Source organism: Ambystoma mexicanum, chromosome 1q (genome assembly GCF_040938575.1).
Source record: "Ambystoma mexicanum isolate Mex_15411 chromosome 1q, UKY_AmexF1_1, whole genome shotgun sequence".
NCBI classification, from domain to species: Eukaryota; Metazoa; Chordata; class Amphibia; order Caudata; family Ambystomatidae; genus Ambystoma; species Ambystoma mexicanum.
This window is the reverse complement of record NC_090922.1, coordinates 1406785897-1406802188: the sequence shown is the minus strand read 5'-3', so window position 1 is coordinate 1406802188 and position 16292 is coordinate 1406785897. Positions and strand designations below refer to the sequence as shown.

General features: G+C 45.8%; 1 protein-coding gene across 2 annotated transcripts in view; it reads left to right on the top strand.

Annotated features, from left to right (window-relative positions):
• The first annotated feature begins 619 nt into the window (after positions 1-619).
• Positions 620-16292, top strand: part of LOC138548314 (vitamin D3 hydroxylase-associated protein-like) — a 340529-nt gene continuing 324856 nt past the window's right edge. Inside the window, exon 1 of one of the 2 annotated variants that reach the window (XM_069642268.1) lies at positions 620-887. In XM_069642268.1, coding sequence (XP_069498369.1) covers positions 681-887 — 207 coding nt within the window. In that variant the 5' untranslated portion in view covers positions 620-680. Of the gene's footprint in view, positions 888-3732; positions 4000-16292 lie in introns of those variants that run through there. The other variant, XM_069642267.1, reaches the window with a different exon arrangement.

The window sequence follows — 16292 nt, the reverse complement described above, 5'->3', positions numbered from 1 at the left end:
CAGCAGTTCTGAGATGGCAGTTTAACAACAGGAGAAAGGCAGCAAGACCAGAAATGGTTGCAAGGAAAGAACTACACTTGACTTTTTTCAGAGGAAGAAAACCGATCCTTTCACAAGCCCTCGAGAATAAGAAGCATAAGACTGGGAATTAAAGGTGAAGAAAGGTGCTTTCTGTGTCGAAGGAACATACACATTTTGCCTTTTTGATTCAATGTATTTGTGTGTGATAATGGCAGAGTATTGCACACCTTGGTGAAAACATGTTTTTTTTCTGCAAAATTATCATTTATTAATGTGGTCAGTTCATAATAAACTTTACACATATATAATACAAATCATATATAAATACAATTCATCATAAAAACAACATTCCACAATAAATATATGAATTCTAAGATATATACAATAATTATAAATAATTCATTCTTAAGATATATCATAACTATATGTTAACTTCTTCCATAACATCCCCCTCTCATATTCTGACTAAATCTGTGCACACGTTTATCTGTCTTCAATATGTGTTTAAGATCCCAGGCAAACGAAGAATCCAGTCCAGGGTTTCATCTGTGCCTGGTCCATAACTTTTTCAGGCCTGGAGCAGGGCCCTGACATTTACATGCAAAGGATCCCCGTAGCTGTGAGCACTGCCTGCCTGGGAACCTCCGGCGGCTCTCAAGATGATTCTGGAAGGGCTAAGCCGCCTTTTGCCTGAATTTCTCGCAGACCTGCTCATCCTGTGCGCCGTTTTCTCCTTGGTCGCAGCGTGCCTGGTGCTGAGATGGATGCGGGAGAGGCAAACCAAACTGAAGGTAGAGTGTGCCCGGATGCAGAGAGACCGTGGCCTGGAGCATATGGAAAAGGCCGTGTTGCAGCACAAGAAACAGGTATTAGTGGCTGAATGAGTCCAGTGAGGATGAGGCGTGGAAGCGGTTGCCAGCCGCGACCTGCCCAGGTGTCTTGTTGTATAAGTTGTCCATTTGCCTTTTCGTGTAATCTGCACTTTTGCCTTTTCGGGTAAATTGATAAATTGTCTTCTAGGGTGCGCTGCATATTTTGTCTTGATGGGCTCTCTGTGCATTTCCCCTGTAGGTTATGCTGTCTGTTTTACCTATGGGATATGCTAATGTGGTTATCTTATGTTGTTCTTTTGGCTTTATGTGTATTCTGTAAATTTCACTTGTTTATTAAGTTGGACATTTGCCTTGTCCAGTGTGACATAGCACGGGATATCCTGTGCACTCACACCACACAGCTTCAAAAAGGCATTTCCCACACAATGCAGCATAACGAAGTTGCCACGTTTAATTCACAATGTGCAAATGTCAACGCGTGTTTCATGCCTAGACTTGTGCTTCTTCAGGACTTTGTATCAATGACATGTCTGTGTCTCTTGGTGAAGCTATTGAAGCCAGTCATTCTGTCTACTGTGGCCGCCATTTCATTAAGGGGTTAAGCTGCACATGTGTCTTCTTGGGTAAGTTGTCCATATATCTTGCTAGGTAGGTTATGCATTTCCCTTATGTCTTTTATATTTTTATATTTACCTCACGCTTAAACATGGTATTCAGACTCGACAAACCAATGTCATCTTAAATTCACATGTTCCAGCGTGGCCTCGATTTACTGCGCCATGAAATGGTGACTAAAGGCTTGCACCTAGGTGTGCTGGAGTATTACACACAGCACATAGAACAAGCATTGGTAAAGCCAAGAGATTTTTTAATGGAACTCCTTCCGCTGAGTAGGGGGTCTTCCCAGGTTCCTGGTGAGAGACAGAAAAGATGGCCTGCATGGTCCTAAGAGCACTGCCCCGGGAAAGGTGTGTAGTGTCCCGGCACTCCCTCAGCCACACCGACCTCCCAGACTCTGTGGCTTTCTATGTCTACTGTGTGTATCTTTGATGCTGTCTCTCAGAAACGAATGCTAGCGCTAACGATGAGCCAACACAATGTGGCCTGACTAGGAGATGCTGAAGCCCTCCCTAGGAGCCAACCATGATTCTAAAGCGTCAACTATGAGCCAAATCTCCACAGTCTACCAACACATGGAAGCTGCACTACGCCATCTGTCTACGCACTCAATACCAGTATGTGGGCCTATTTGGTGGTAATTCCGCCTTTGAGCCGTTATAATTAATGGCTGTAAACCAGAATTTTGGAGGAAGTAGTTCTGAACACTGGGGCAAGTCCCCGTGCCCGCAACCTCCTGATTGTGTCCTCCAAACACCTGGTTAGGTGGTCAAAGGGCCCTGTGGACTGCGTGATCGAACTTAAGTTACTTAAACCCTAGAGCCAGAAAGGCTTCGTTTCCGTTCACTGGGACCTCCTGCAAGGACTTCTGGACAGCCAGGGGAGGTGTATTGAAGCAATGACCAGAAACCACCAGGGCCAAGACTTAAAGACGTCAGAGCTTACATGCTGTGTTTTCTTGGGAGGGATCTCATTGGCTTCCTAGGTGTCGTCGGTGCGGTATCAGGTAATATTATCCCCACCAATAATATCGCCATATATATGGGCGTTGGGAACGGCCATAGGCGATATTATTAGTGGGGATAATTTTTGGGGTAAATGGATGCAAGGGTTGCGGAGATGTCCCCCAATCCCTTTACAAATATATGGGGGCTGTGGCGGTATCCCCCGCAGGATCCATGGAGTGATATCGCCACAGAAATATGGTGCCATTCTTGTATTGTGATATTTTTTGCGGGGATATTATCACATGGAACCGTCGGTGCCTTAGCTATAAATTGGAGGCTCTTCGTTTTCCAGGCGTAAGCCAAATACATTCATTTATTTATTCACGCTGCCCATAATTTAGCAGGAGATGGCATGAGACGGTTAGTGGGCATCAGTGGGGATGAGCGACCGTTGGCCGGGTGTTTCCGCATGGAAAGAACTGAGGAAATGGAGTGAGGAGATCAATTGCACATGCCACTACAGGAGCTCCAGCCCACAACATCTCCAGTGAGGCCTCCTCGTGCATGTGCTGTGTTATAGGAAACAGAGGAGGACTGGGAGCCGAATGATGCCCTGGAAATAATTTCAAAGTGGCCCCATAGTATACACTTTGAGCTAGCCCAAACCTTTTCCTATGAGGGCATTTGCAAATAATATAGAGGCCCAGGGTGCAGAGGCCTATCATGAAATCTCCAGAGTTCCCTATAGTCCAGTCCACCCCTGATGGGAAAACACTTTGCCAATTCAAGTTCAGGAATACCTGAACATTCCCAAACTGTGAATGTGATTGGCTTAGAGGAGTGGCACTTGGCCTATCCAGTGCCCTGGCGTGAGGTTGTGCTCAGGACTATTTTTATTGCACTCGGGTTTCTGATCAACATAAGAAGTGGGCAGTGCTTTTTTTAAGTCAAAGGTCTCCTTGCCTGGCACCCCTTTTCAGACAGGTTAAAAATAAGTCTGCCAACCTGATATGCCAGCTCAGTGGGAGATGAGTCTTGGAAGGAGGCCTCTTGGATAATTAACCATTTGGTAGCAGAGGCCATTGGAGTAAAATACAGAGGTCGGATCCTTGCTTCTGTCTTTTGTCCTCTGGAAATAGCCTCTGCTACCATGATCCTTTCCACGCATCCAAGAGACGTTTCCCTCTTCTCCAGCAGAAAGGTAACTTTGCCGAGTGCCTACCTCTCATGCTGGCCACAGCCAATGCAGCCTGACTCCAGTCCATATCTTCCACCCTGCTCCATTTCCCAGTGCTGGCCTATAGGGTGCAGGGTCCCCATACAGTCCCATGCAGGGCTCGGAAGACACTCTGAGCCTCGCCTGCTCGGAAGCCGGAGGACTCCTCGCAATGATCCAGTTCCTCTTGGAGGCGGCACTCAACCGTTTTATCCTATCCACCCTATTTTGCTGGGTTGCAGCCCTGGTGCTGCTGAAATGGGTGGGCCACGTAAAGATGAAGCAGAAGATGGCGGACGCCCGCCAGCAGAGGGATCATGGCCTGGACGCCATGGGAAAGGCGGTGAAGCAGTTTAAGAATGAGGTAATCTGTAGCTGCAAAATACAATGTAAAAATGTGTTGCATATGGACTGGTATTGAACCGATAATGACAGGGCTGGCTCTAGTATTTGTGGGATATTATAATTTGCATATGTAGTGACATCACAGGAAAAGACTTTACAGAATGCACCTTTGATACTCGAGAGGCTCATGGGAAGCTACATTAAAGGAAGTTTCCAGGGGTAAGCCAAGAGAGAATGAACTGTGCATGCCCAGTATATGAGAGGCAATTGTTATTATTATATATGCTGCAACATCATGGGAATAAAATCACTTGTGAGTGAAGAATGTTAATGTTACTAATTTACTGTCATAGTAACTTACTGGAAATCAAACTCTAAGGAGGCAGAGCGCGAACCGCCAATACCAATCCATTTTTCTGTTCAGTATCATGAGTGAGTCTTTTTTGGACTAGAGGACAGTGTGAGCGGAATTCCTTTTGACAGATAAGGCATACTGTGATACAATGATTTGCCCTAGAGCACACACTTTCGTTAAGTGGTGAAGACGGGATTTGGAGACCAGTCTGCAGTTCAGGGACTTGAACACATCTTCCAAGCTATAAGTCTGCAACTCAGGGACTTGAACACATGTTCCAAGCTATAGTTTGGAGGATTATTGTATGCTACAGGTCCTTTTTCAACTTCGGCCTAAAAATACCATCTGGCTTTGGAATGAATGCAAAGAAAATATGATTGGGTTTTGCTAATGGTGGTATGAATGGCCGTGTTGTCCAAAAAAAGCAATATGCTTTTATTTCAGTTTCATTTTGACTCGCAGATCTCCACGCATTTTTCATTATGTAAACGTCAGGCAAGCTTCTTGCCTAAAGAATGCCTCCTCCTGTGACCGTAGGTTACAAGGCCCTAATGGCCGGTATTGGCCCTGGGGCAGACAGGGCAAGGCGCCTGTATTGCAGGATTGGCTGATGAATGGAGCAGAACCTATTTACTGACAAAACCCGGCCTCGGGCACCAATGAAAAAGTGTCTCACAGTCGCAAATGGAAATTTTTTCCTTTTTCTACAGACTGTTTAAGTAGTACCCAAGGGGGAGTTTTTGCGTCAATAAGCTGAAACTGCATTTTAAAGAATATGTTTCAAGTAACATTGTTAGAAACTACTAGTTTCAACCTGGTTCACTTTGACCAAAAACACTGGCACACACCATCATGTTGGACCTGTACTTCAGTATTGTCCTTTAGGGCAGCCTGAGCCTGGTCTCCAAGCCAGCAACCTCTCTTCCCACATCCCTGCACCTTGTAAATTATCATAACTCACTTGTCCTATGACCTCATCACCCCATGTTTGGCTAAATATTCTCTTTCATATGCATGACTTGAAAGCACACAAATAATAACAAATATATAAATCCTTGAAGAAGTAGGTTAAGCAAAAAGCATACGACTGTAGTGTTAATGTCGCCCATCTCGAATGGAAGACTACAAATACCAGAATGCAATGAAGCATGGGGCTAGAAAATGGACTGTGGGTTTTGTACATGGACTTTCAAGCTCACAGATCACAACAAAAGATAAGGCGTGAAAAGGTAACATGGTTGTTTTTCATTGTTTGGCAAAGGAATGCTTCATATATGATCTGAGGAAAATGTGACATTCAACAAAAAATAATTGCATTTTGCTGTGGCAAAAAAGCATCCTTGAAATGAGAGAAGTAGTTTAAAACTTTATGTGTGACATATTTTAACTGCCTTGAAAGAATCAAAATATTTGGGTAGAACCGGTCATTTATTTGTACTTGTAATGCGCATATACATAATGTGTTTCAAGGCACAACAAGGCAAGGGGGAGGGTACAGGGATGACAAGACAAAACACGGTCCTACTAGGCCTTGTGACAATGGGATTGTGCAAGTGCAGTAGCGAGAAGTGCAGGGGAGAGGGGTAGGGGGAAGTGCTGGTCAGGGCGGAAGGGGAAAGCAGAGAGTGCGGGAGAAAGAGGGTCCACGAGCTAAATGCGAGAAGCGGCGCTGGAAGTCTTAAGGGCTGCAGGTCCAGCCAGGCTAGTGCAGTGGGAGGGGGCCCTCAGGGCAAGTGCAGGATTGGGGGTGAGAGGGCCCGGGGAGACCAAGTGCAGGGGTAGACAAGTCGAGGAGGACTTGGTGCCCTGGAAGTAGCTGAAGGAATCAGCAGCCAATCAGATGCCGAGGGGGACATTAGCAAGGGAGGGGGAAGAAAAAAGGGAAGAAGCTTGTGAAATGTAAGGAAATTCAAGGAGATCCGGTTCAAGACCATTCAGAGGGAGGCAACTGTGAAGGAGAGGGATCTAACCCCCACTCTCTGATTGGAAAAGTGCCTGATCTGCAAAGTTGGAACTAGAAGACCCAAGGCCTCTAGCAGGGAGGTATTTAGAGAGAGTTGGATGAAACAGGGTCTCAGGCCCCAGAAAGCCTTGTGGATGATGAAGAGAATATTGAACTTGATCCTCAGTGCAACCGGGTGTAAGTGGAGAGATTTTATGGCTGGAGAAATATGGTCCTTGGGCTTGAGCCCACAGATAAGTCTTGCAGTCCTATTCTGGATTAGTTAAAGGAGGCGAAGGGATGAGTTAGGCAGATTGAGGAAGAGGCTGTGGCAGAAGTCCAGCCTGGAGAGCATCAGAGCTCTGGAGACAGTAAGCTTCTGGGGGAAGGAGAGGAAAGGAAGAATGCCTCTGAGGAGGTGCAGATGAAAGTGGGCCTTCTTGACAAGATCCGTGATGTGAGGCGAGAAAGAGAGAGAGGAGTCCAAGATGACACCAAGGTTTATTTGCCTCCCCATTTGGGGGACTGGGCCCATGGAGGATCGCCAGAGTGTAAGAGGGAAGAATAGAGTTGGGGTCCCAATGAGAAGGATCTCTCTTACTGCCATTAAGGCAGAGATGGTTAGCAGTGCCCCATGCCTGAACCGCAGACAGATAGTCAGGAATGAGAGAGGAAGAGGATGAGGCAGAGGAGGGAAGCTTTAAGGAGAGCTGCGTCTATTCTGTATAACACGAAGTTAGGAGAGAAGGCAGATATGAAATGGGCTAGAGGGGCAGGTAGATATGGAAAAGCCATGGTGAGAGGATATAGCCCTGCGGGACACCACAGCGAGAGCAAGATGGAGGAGAGAAAAGGGCACAGTTGAACCTGGGAAGGTCGTTCAGAGAGGAAAGAGGTCAGCCAGTTCAGAGCCAGGTCCTTGATGCCAAGGGTATCACAGAGCCGATTTATAAGGGTCGCATGATTGACCGTATCAAAGGCAGAGGAAAGGTCAAGAAGGATGAGAACGGAAGGAGAGTTGGAATCGGGATTAGAGAGCAAGTCTTTACAGGTGTTTAGGAGAGCAGTTTCCAATGCTTTGGCAGCTCTGAAGCAAGAATTGTGGTCATGAATACATGCGGTGGATAAGCTGGGAGATGGCCAGCTTCTACAAGAGTTTGCCCAGGAAGGGGGTTATGGAGTTAGGGTGGTAGTCAGCTGGACAGGAAGGGTCGGCAAAAGGCTTTTTGAGGAGAGGGTGCACAAGGGAGTGCTTTAGGAGTAACAGGAAGGATCCAGTGGTGAAGGAGTGATTGCAGAAATCAGCCAAGGCTGGAACAAGGGAGGCAATGTTGTCCTTGATAGTTCTAGATGAGCAGGGGAGCACCTGTTTGGATAAGCCTTCCATGGAGCGGACTTGTCTTGAAACCTCATTGGGTGTTATGGGGGAGAAAGAGGAGAGTAGATGGGGAGAGGGCTCAAGGAAGGCCTCAGAGCGGGTGAGGGAGAAGGGTGTTGAGTAGAGAGTGAGGACAAGATGTCCTGAGTGTTAGAAATGAAGTGAGAGGCCTGTGCAGTGCAAGAGGGCCAGGGAAGGCAGGGGAGAAATGGAGACTGTGGTAGGTTTGGGGAGTTCCTTCCAAAAGTTCAGCTGTGTTGTTAGTGTCCCCACAGATGCGGGATTGGACATAGGCCCTCTTCTTCAAGCGGATGGAAAGTCTGTATTGCCTTTGGAGCAGCAGCAGGCCAGTGTGTTAGGGTATGTGCTTGAATCCTGCTACTTTCACTCAGCAGCTCTGCACTTGCGTTTCAGAGAGGTGAGGTCATAGTCATACAAGGTGTTGCGCTTGGATACAGGCTTCATGCGGATCCTCATGACAGGGGCAAGGATGTTCAGAGTGTTGGAGATGGAGCGTTGAAGGTTAGTAAGGGCTGTGTCAGAGTGAGAGTCAGTGGCAGGAGCTGCAGGGGGAATGAAGGTGGTGGCAAAAGAAGCAGTTGACACTCGCTTCATAGGTCAAATGACAGAGAAGGAGACTGGCAGTGCGGGCAGGGGCTTAGCCGGAGGACCCAGGAGGTCCAGGTGAGAGGACATGAGAGCATGATCCGACTAGGAGAGAGGAGTAGTGGAGTAGTGAGAGGGTTGGAGATGGGGATGTGTGAAGAGATGAGAACATCCAAGGTGCTTCCGGCTTAGTGCTTCAGACAGGAGGGAAGACTGGAGAGGGAAAGAGGTTGCAGAAGAGTCCAGAGGCCACACCAGAGGAGTCAAGGTGAATACTGAAGGCTCTGAGTAGGAGAAGCTTGAAGGTGGAGGCCAAGAGAGAAGAGGTAAGTTCAGCCCACTCTGAAAGGAAGAAGGAGACTGGGCCCGGGGGCCTGTAGATGGTGGCCAGAGTCAGCAAGAGGATAGGAGAAACACCAAGCCTGCAGACAAGGTATTCAAAGGAGGAGGTGGACTGTGTGGGTATGATTGTAGCAGAGACCAATTAAGGGAAGAACTGGGCCATTCTGCCCCCGGACTGGTTAGGCCTGGGCTTCGAGAGGATCTTGTAGTCCTTTTGGGAGGCGAATGTCAAAACTCGTGACTGAGCTGGCCGTGAACCACATCTCGGTGAGAGTGAGGACATCGAGGTCGAGGTCTTCCAGGAGGTGGCAGATGTCAGAGGAGTGTTTGACGGGAGAGACCGAGAGTTGAGGGTAGCTAAGTGAAGCTAGTTGCTGCTTTTGAAGGTCTTCCGAGGAGGGGTACAGGAATGTGGTACACCTGTCAGTGGTGGCAGAGTAGCCAGAGGGGTGGCAGACAGAGGAGAAAGATGGAAGTTGATGAGAGACGAAAGACACCTATAAAGAAGGAGGAGGTTAGACTGAGAGCCCTGGACCATGACAGTGCCATTCCGATAGACAGTAATGATGGAGCTGCCCTTTGCCTTGTGGCCTCTTAGCTAGAGGGGCTGCAATAGCAGGGGGCTGCCCTGTGGACCTGGCTTAAGAAGGGCACATCAGGACACCGGGGAGCTCTTACTGCCAAAATGTTAAAACGTAAGGTCTTGTTGAAAACAATAGATATTCAAATGAACCATCATCTACAAAGAGCTTCCCAATGAAAATGCTGTCATAATAAAGAGGGTGTTAAGTAGTGAAGTAGTCCTTTGCTAGATCGCCTCTAGGGTGTGCATTAAGGGGGATTAATCTCCATGCCTCGTGGCGGGTGTGGGCTGGAAGTTGCCAGCACAGCCTCGGACAGCCAGATGCCTGGACGCACCCCAGCCTCTCCTGAAACACTGTATTACTAGATGGTATTCACATGGCAGCTGATACATGTTGGCCCCACACGAGTGTAGGGTGTTGAGCGATGGCACAGAATGTCCATGACTAGGGCGGGCCCTGGATACTGAATATCACATAAAGTATATGTACAACCAAAACACTTGGGTTCCTTTAAATAATCCTCCTTGCGCTTATTTAATGCAAATGAATCTTCCCAATCCTGGGCTAAAGGCTGCAACAATTTGGTGAAGTCCTAACCTGTACAGACCCTTACTTGCACTCGGACAACACACCCATTTGTGCCATCCTTCAAAGACTTATCACAAATAAGTGCATCACCAAAATATATTTATACTCAAATTAATAAAGTCATAGGACCTCATTACACGGTAGGCGGTAAGGGTTTACCAGTACCAGTAAGGGCACCGGTACCGGTAAACCCTTACCGCCTTACTACGAGGTCCCTTTGCGGGACCCGACCTTAACGGCTGGTGTAGACCAGCCGTTAAAGTTGGGACCCGCAAAGGGACCTTGGTGCTAATTACGGTACCGCAATTTGCAGTACCGTAATTAGCTCCTTCCCCATTCCCATTGAGCCCTATGGGGCAAAAATGGGAATGGGGAAGGGCCATGGAAAAAAGGGGGAATTACCGCCCCGCCAACCTTGGAATGGGGTGGTAATTCCCCTTTTCTCCATGGTGGTACCGGTATGGTACCGGCGGCAACCATGTAATGAGACCCATAATGTGTATAATTGCATTCAATGTACAATTACAATTGGGAAAATGTTACCAGTCACATATTTCTAAAGTCCATTCTATGCTTTTAGTGAACTGTCACATTAAATTTGCTGACATGTGTTTCGTGACCCCACGTCTATATTATTGTGGCGACTAGTGAGCCCCTTCAAGCCTATGTTCACAATGCATCATAAACCAGACACAATTCTTTCCTTGAATGCCTTGATTATCTGTATCATGAGGAACATCAACTCAATCTCCCAGACATAATGTACTATGTACTATAGCAGGAAAACTTGACTGGGAACCAGAGTTCGCGCCTTGCCATCATTCTTAACATAATGTACTATAGACATACAATACATTAACTCGACATTATTCTAGCGCCTAATAAACACCACACCACTTCTTTGAATCACCATATAATCAATTTCATATCCAATTTTAAATCAATGAACGTTTAAATATGAATGCTTATCCATTGCACTCTTAGCATACTCTGGTCTATCCACAACTTTACATGGCTCGTAACTATACCTCTATTCCACACCAATATCTTTTTTTTTTTTTTTTTTTTTTTATTGATATGGTTGAAACAAATCAACCTTTCAAGATGTTACATACTCTATCCAATCGAACATCAATTGCCTTCCTTACATTCCGCATGGTTTATTCTATGAAAACAAGATCACTGGTCACTCTGCTGCACACCAATATGATCGACTGATAGACTCATACATTTCCCCAGTGATTGCCTTTTCATTTCAGGTCCTGTCTTGAACTTGCTCCTTTCACTGCTTGGCTTCTATCATATCCATTGACAATTATCATTCAACATGGCTCCCGTGTTCTGAAAAAATACAGAGCAGCGTTGAGTCAAACATCCCTTATAATTAATTCTAGCCCAAACCAATAGTCCTCCACACATCATTTCGACCCACGTGGCCCTCATTTCCATAGTTATTTGCAGATAAATATTATCCATACAAGCTTTAGGGGGTCATTAGATGTTCCCCGGTGCGGAAACAATACCAGTAATTCCGGCACCAGCATTTTTTCCAGACCGGTGCAAAACAAGTTTGCTGGTGGAGGCTGTGATCTACCAGCGGGACCGGCCTGCGGTCAATCAAGCCCCTCCTGGCAAATGAATGCCAGAATCACCAGCACCGGTACTAACAGCACCGGTGATTGCGGCAGTCCCATCTACCGCCTAGCAATTCCAAAAAGCCTCAGAACCAGAGCAGGTGGCACTAGCTTCCCAGTCCTCGCCGCCACCAACTGGAACTTATTACCCACCGAGATTAGAGGTATCAAATCCCACCTGTGCTTCAGGAAAGCAATACAAACGATGCTGTTTGTATAAACCCCACTTGGGCCCTGTCAACTGTATAACTGCTGTAATGTCAAACGTCCTTTTTTCCCAGGCTAGGGGTAGATACGATCTTGCTGTAACCTCCTCGATCTACCCCTCCTTGCACTGCAACTAAGTCACAATCTTGCAACAGCGCCCCGATGCCTCTGGGCTGTGTGGCGCTTTACAAATGTAAAAAATAAAATAAAAATAAAATAAGGAATACCATGGGACTCCATGGAATGGGAATTTACCACCCTTTCCATCGCTTGTAATATCCTGGTAATACCGGGATATCAGGCGGCAGAAACGGTAGGGGCAGTTTGCCGGGCGGGATACCAGCAAAGTTATAATGAGCCTCTTAGACGCTTTAAAACAGGACAATAATCTCTGTTCGTTAATAAAGCTTCCTGCTAAAATCTTCACAGGTAACCCACAAAATATAATTGCATATTAAATGAATGCATGGCTCTGTGCACAGCAATAAAGTTATACATCCTATGAGATGATTGCTGTATTTCTAATGCGCATGGCTGATACAACGCTAGCTGCCACTGAATCGCTTGCTTGTAGCATCATGTCAAGGGGCCGCGCCTTAAAGATTTTTGTAAAGGTAAAGATCGATCCCCCCCACCGTCCCCCCGATGGCTTAGGACATTTTTGTTGCATGTCTCCTGACATGATGTTTACTAACCAATTTGCTGGTGAAACGGACAGCAAGGCAGTCAATCTCTTATTAGTTGCCTCCCCCCACAGACAAGAATTGCAATTTGTCTAGGGTTTAACAGGCGCCCCTATCATTAATTTAAGATGTGTAAATATTGACCAGTTTTTGCAAGGAATTTGCAGCCCTTGCTAGGAGCACGCTATCAAGAGCAATCAAGAGTATGGGGATCTTGTAGCCATTTATATATTGGACATCAGTTACTGAAGCGAATAATGTAGCATGTAATTTGTTTGTTAAAAAGTTAAATATGAGGGGAGCCAGCACGCAGCCCTGCCGTACCTCCCTCTCTAATTGAAATGGTTTAGTAACGGAGCTGTCTGTAGTGTATCTGACCACTGCATAATTGTGTTCATGCAATTGAAATATTATCCTGAATTGGTTTAGTGGCATACCCATATCTAATAGGACAGACCACAGCTTTGATATGTCTACCGAATCAAATGCAGCGGCCAGATCCATCAGTGCTGCAAATAAATTCTCTTTCTGTACGCAGACAGATCTGGCTGCGATCAATTATACATTATGGCGCTGTTGTTCCGTGTCCAGACGTGCCCTAAAACCAAGTTGTGATGCATTAATTATTCCATTTGCCTCAACCCAATCTTGAAGCCTATTAAGTATTACTCCTCTAAAGATGTTGGCAGAGTTATCCAGCAGTCAAGTAGGACTTTAGTTATTGGGAGCTACCACATCTCCTTTTTTATATGGGCATATAATAGCTTTATTCCACCTCGGAGGGTAATTATATAATTCAACCATAGCAAAAAAAGCCTGAGTTAGAAGAGGTGTCAGAATCTCCTTATGGGTCATAAATAAATCAAATGGTATGTACTCAGCACCTGGGCTTTGGCCGGCCTGAAGGTTCTTTAGGACAGTCACATGCCGGTTGAATGCCCTGAGGTCCTCACATAGGCGTATTTTTGTTTCTGGTAGGTTTCCTTAGCAACACTAGGAGTGACACCCATTCTGATGACTCTATAGTCCATGTAATACGTTCTCCTTCTTACTTTGATAACGCTTCCTTAACCTCTTCCCTCAGTGAGATGGGCACTGACCTGACATTGGCTACCTTGGGGTAGCCATCCTACTAATGTACTAGCCTATGAATAAACATTGTGTTGCTTCCAATGTCCTAACAAACAAAGAATACAAAGAATGCTCCTGTTCGTATATTTATACATATGTTAACCTCATTTATTGTTTCAACAGTTACTTCCACCTTTGCCCTAATGAACTAGGCAGAGATTACCTGTAAGAGTAAGGCGCAAAACAACTGAAACCTGAAAAAATACAGTCAATTCATATTTTATTCGCACTTCATTAACAATCATATCTTTTTCTACATTAACGCCAAGTACACTCACAAATGGTATTGGAAACAAAAGATCAAAGAGACATATATTTAAAGGCACATGTATACATTAAAGCTACCTGAAAAAGAAATATATTTCACAAATTAACCAACTGAAATTGGCCTTCTTTCTATTTTCTACATATAAATCAAACATTCCTGGCCTTAAATACATGTAGAACATTGGTCTAGGCCGATGATAATTGCCTTTCAGGGTGTGTTCTGTAAACGAACCACCTTCTTCAGGATCAAAAGCAGTCAACTGTGAAGAGTTCCCTATGCCACGGGATACTAGGCCCTCACTTACGTACAGGTGCAGTGCAGAAATTAGCCAACCATTTAACGACTTCATTATTACCCCATTTAGAACAAGGGTGGACTACCTTTTGACCAGTAATATTTTCCTCAGAATGTAAGGGCTGTCCCTACATACTTACATGCGGATGGATTCTCTGGATCCTGGCATGCACATACCACAAGGGTATTAAGGTACGGTTTAACCTAGTTAAACGTTTTGTTTAAAGAGTGGACCTAGCTTGTGAGCAGTGGAGCACTGTACAGAGTGTTGGGAGCCCGATATTTGGGCTGCCATTTTTTAACAGTAGCTCAGTACTGTGAGGTCTGTGCGTCATTATGTCATCCAATGGAATTAGTCCTTGGTCAGGTGCTGTTTAAAGAGCTATGTTTTGAGAGATTTGCATAATTGGAGAATGGTGGGGGCATTCCGAGCTGACACTGGGGTCGAGTTTCAGAGCGTGGGTGCATGACAAGAGAAGGATTGTTTTGCTGGTCCTCTCTTTGTGGATGAGTTGGGATTCGAGCCGGTTGGTTGATTTGCGGCACAAGGACCATGTGTTACCAGTTATGTGGAGCTTAGGTACACTGGTGTGCTACTCATGACTGCTTTGTAGATGCTACATGCAGTCTTGAACAGTATCCTGGCTTGGAGTTGAAGCCAATGTAGTTCACATAGGATGGGGGTAATTCGGTCAAATTTCCATGCTCCTGTAATAATACGTACTGCAGTATGATGATGGACTGCCTTTAGGGGAGCCAAATGAGCAGCTGGGAGCCCTGTCAGGAGAGCATTTCCCCCATTGATGTGCAAGCCGTCATGGACCTGCACTACAGTCTGGAAGTCCTGCGAAGGGATGAAGGGTTTGATTTTTTGAAGGTTAGAGATTCTGAGCCAGGCTATTTGGGCCTTCTTGGCTATGTGTTGTTTGAGGGTCTGGGAGTAAGAGACGGACACAGGGGTGGCATAGTGTACAGGAGGGCGGAGCGACCTCTGATGGGCCCATGGGATCAGAGCTCACCCTCGAGTACTTTTAAGACGAGATAGCTGCACCTTGTGGAGGATGGGGTGCATGATTCTCTTACTCCAACACAAATCAATAAGGACAAGTCAAAGGTTTGGCAAAGAGAAGTCTGTTTAATGACAAGTACAAAAAACGGGGAAACAAATGGAAATCAGCAGCGATGCGATCACCTGTCTCGCTTCAACTTCCACAATCTTCATTCAAACACATAACAGTTATACCCAAAATGCGTCATCATTGACGTGTAACACTCATAAGTTTGTCATGCAATTCTATTGGTCGGAAAAGGTAACTTAAGTATAGGTGCTATATCTGTATATGGTAACAGAGCGTGAGGATTGGATAACTCTTATCGGGTGGGTGTCTATGCCCATCCCACTACATCACTTGTGATAGACGTCACTACGAGTACGACGTCTAATTGGTTCTACAAGCTATAGGACCCTAGATTATTTGGTCCATTGTGATTGGGTAGGTTACACACCTAGGCATAAATCTCCACTTTAATTAGCAGCATTCAGAATGGACACCCAGATGCGGATTGCCCCAAGATTCACTCTGCCTCCCTTTCATCAATCAGTACTTTAGGGCTATGTGTCAATTAGTTGGCTGAGGATGGCCTCGAAACTGTAGCTTCTTATTAGGAAAAGTTATGGCATCCTCGGGTTCTGGGTGACATCAGACGTTGGTACCTCTTCACCCTTGGCTGGTCACGTGTCTGTTCACCGTGAATCTGCTTCATTTTCCTTCTTTTCGTGTATTTGATTCTTACTTAGCCTCGCCACCTGCCTCCTTATCTTGACCTTCACTGGCTGGCTGCTATACTCTGAAGTTTCGATTCTTCGAAGCTGCCGCTCTCCTCCCTTCTTGGAGTTGACCTCGAATTCCCAGGCATGAGCTACTTCTTACTGAGTTTCGATTCCGCTCTTCCCTTCTGGCTTTAGCTGAAATATGCATCTCGGCCTGTTTTGCCCCTTGCAGCCTGGGCTTGATTCTGCTTTACAAAATGGAGTCGCACTTGTATAATGTGCTTCATTGAGGTAGATATATAATTGGCGCTTGCCGCTCTATTCTTCTACTAAGCATTGCAAGCAGTACCGTTTCCTTGGCTTCTTGCGTTCCAAGCCTATTTACATGCATTTAGTCAGTCGCGTATTTTCATCCTTCCTTCATGGTTACGTTTTTCGCGCTGTACCGTTATTTCTTCTTATAAGTCCATTACATCATTATTCTTTACATTTCGCCCTTGTGTGTCATCTTTCGATCGTCGTTTATGTT